Source organism: Salvia miltiorrhiza, chloroplast (genome assembly GCF_028751815.1).
Source record: "Salvia miltiorrhiza chloroplast, complete genome".
NCBI classification, from domain to species: Eukaryota; Viridiplantae; Streptophyta; class Magnoliopsida; order Lamiales; family Lamiaceae; genus Salvia; species Salvia miltiorrhiza.
In genome coordinates, this window is record NC_020431.1 from 27501 (window position 1) to 30000 (window position 2500).

Below are 2500 nucleotides of genomic sequence, written 5' to 3' on the forward strand. Positions count from 1 at the left end.
GTTCTGCTTCCATTTTTATGTTGTCATTAGGAAAACACAATTTGAAATTCAAATCCCAGAATCGTTCATGAATTCCAAGTAAGGAGTCAATGGTTCAAATTTCTCGTCTGAAAAATACACATTTTTTTCTCAATAGAAAAACGAGAGAATGTTTTTAGCATTGTGTATTTTCAGATACTATACAATCAAAGGGATGGATCAAATCCAATCAAAAGGGGTATTTCTTTTTTTTTAGTAAATAAAAGGATTAAGGAAAACAGAAGTCAAAATGCAAGTACAATAATAATTCCGTAATCCGGAAAAAATTGCACCTATTTTCTATCATTTTGGCGGCATGGCCGAGCGGTAAGGCGGGGGACTGCAAATCCTTTTTCCCCAGTTCAAATCCGGGTGTCGCCTGAATCCTGAATCACCAAAAAACTCGAAATCATAATCGATTTATTGGATGGATTTCTCAATAGTGTTCGGTAGAACCCATTTTTGACTCTGCGACATTAATTCCACTATTATTACTGAGGAATAATTCCTTCGTATTTATAGAGATTAGGGGACATAATGCACATGGATATAGTAAGTCTCGCTTGGGCTGCTTTAATGGTAGTCTTTACATTTTCCCTTTCACTCGTAGTGTGGGGAAGAAGTGGGCTTTAGAAGTACTACTAATTGAGTTCAGGAATCAAACCCGCTTGTTTTATAGATCGTTCTGCAACGCACTTTGGACTATTTAAAATCAAAACTCTGAATTTGGAATCCCATTGGATTCCAATGGAGTAATCTATGATAGGAATCATACTCTTTCAATCCAAGAGATATTTCTCCCGTCTTTGTACTTCGAAAAGAAAGGGATTCAGATGATTGGAAATTTATTCCAACCTAAAATTCTTCCGAAATTTTCTATTTCAATCAATGGGAATGGGGCTCTTACTATCTTTATAGACGGATACTAAGGAAGTTTTTCTTTTTTTATTTATTTCCCTCTTGACTCTTCAAAAAAGAAGTCGTTTTGTTAAGCGTATACACACTTTCTATAAGAAATGATATCGAGATCGTGGTTGTTTAAGGAGAGACTGGTCAATAATAAGATCTTGCCTCGGGCGGGTTACATATCGGGCATTTACCCTTTGGTTTCTATTCGAATTTTAGAAAGGCGGTTTAGGCTTTATCACCTTATTTCATATGGCGTTAAAAATAGGCGAGGTTTCCCCTTACTTATTAGTAAAAGGAAAGGAATTAGAATCCTAAAATAAGAATTATTTTAGATTGAGCGGAACAAATAGATGTAGCAAATTGGGTCTTATGTCAATTCCATAAAATATATGGAATATATTGATATGGAAATGGAATTAATATACACATATAGGAAGAGAATATTGTAGATTGATATATAGAAACTTAAGCGTTTATCTTTATTCTAGATTACAGCTTTATAGACTAAGAGATAGATAGTATGGTAGAAAAATGAATTTTTCTACCATACTATCTATCTCTTAGATAATTTCCGATTCTAGTGCGCTCATTTCATTTAAGTTAAGACGTGAAATTGGACCCCTTTCATTTTACTTCGTAAATTTTTGATAAGAACTTGGAAGGAAAGTTTGATTCAAATTCATTTGAAAATTCAATCGAATTAATCATTTTGACTGACTGTTTTTACGTAAATGATAAGTAGAAAGGCGGTAGGAACTAGAATGAATAGTGCAGTAGCAATAAATGCAAGAATATTTACTTCCATAATCTCATCGGTTTTTTACTTCGCAATAACTCGGGATTTAATCCCCTAGAGATGATAAATCTTTCGTCTATCGTCTGTAAATTCAATGGATGAATTACCTCTCGATGATCTTGAACCGAATCACTATCATGAATAACAATATCTGATCTATCAAATCAACCCGTCGTCAAGACTTGAATAGTATAACATAGGAAGTTCTTTTATCCATACCGAATCAAAATTTTGATTCCTAACTCAATTACTCCGAAATGATATTTATCATCCGTTTCCTTGTTTTTTCTATAACCCACCTTTGCGTCTTCCTTGGAGAATCTTCTGATGAAGGATCATCAGATTGCCTTTCCACTTCAATTAATTACATAGTTCCGAACCTAACAAACAAAAAAAGCGAGATGGAAAAATAGGAAAAAAAAAAAGAAATCAAGACTCCTTTTTGCTTTGGGAATGCAAGTATACCCCTTGACATTCTTTACTAGTTCATAGAAAGGGAAAAATGGATTTTTGTATTTATTGGATCCGTCGGGACTGGCGGGGCTCGAACCCGCAGCTTCCGCCTTGACAGGGCGGTGCTCTAACCGATTGAACTACAATCCCAGGGAAATAAGGGATCTGGCAGAAATTTGGATTCTTTTTTATCTTCGTATGGGGTCTTTCTAAAGGACAAGGGATTTTCTACTATCTCATGGTAGATTGATGCGGCTTATTGGGCCGAGCTGGATTTGAACCAGCGTAGACATATTGCCAACGAATTTACAGTCCGTCCCCATT

The 2500-nt window shown here is 35.2% G+C and overlaps 2 protein-coding genes and 3 non-coding genes across 5 annotated transcripts in view; 2 read left to right on the forward strand and 3 right to left on the reverse strand. All coding sequences in view use genetic code 11, as the record gives it.

Annotated features, from left to right (window-relative positions):
* The first annotated feature begins 328 nt into the window (after positions 1 to 328).
* On the forward strand, positions 329 to 399 carry trnC-GCA. Its single transcript has one exon. It is a non-coding gene; the product is annotated as a tRNA-Cys (tRNA).
* A 162-nt stretch (positions 400 to 561) lies between these two features.
* On the forward strand, positions 562 to 651 carry petN (cytochrome b6/f complex subunit VIII). The gene has a single exon. The coding sequence runs from the start codon at positions 562 to 564 to the stop codon at positions 649 to 651; it is 90 nt and encodes a 29-aa protein (YP_007507104.1).
* Positions 652 to 1627: 976 nt separating this feature from the next.
* On the reverse strand, positions 1628 to 1732 carry psbM (photosystem II M protein). The gene has a single exon. It carries the CDS (start codon positions 1730 to 1732, stop codon positions 1628 to 1630), a length of 105 nt encoding a protein of 34 aa, YP_007507105.1.
* Positions 1733 to 2252: 520 nt separating this feature from the next.
* trnD-GUC lies at positions 2253 to 2326 on the reverse strand. Its single transcript has one exon. It is a non-coding gene; the product is annotated as a tRNA-Asp (tRNA).
* Positions 2327 to 2436: 110 nt separating this feature from the next.
* The window catches only part of trnY-GUA, an 84-nt gene continuing 20 nt past the window's right edge, over positions 2437 to 2500 (reverse strand). The window contains exon 1 of the tRNA in view: positions 2437 to 2500. This exon is cut by the window's right edge and continues 20 nt beyond it. This is a non-coding gene — a tRNA (tRNA-Tyr).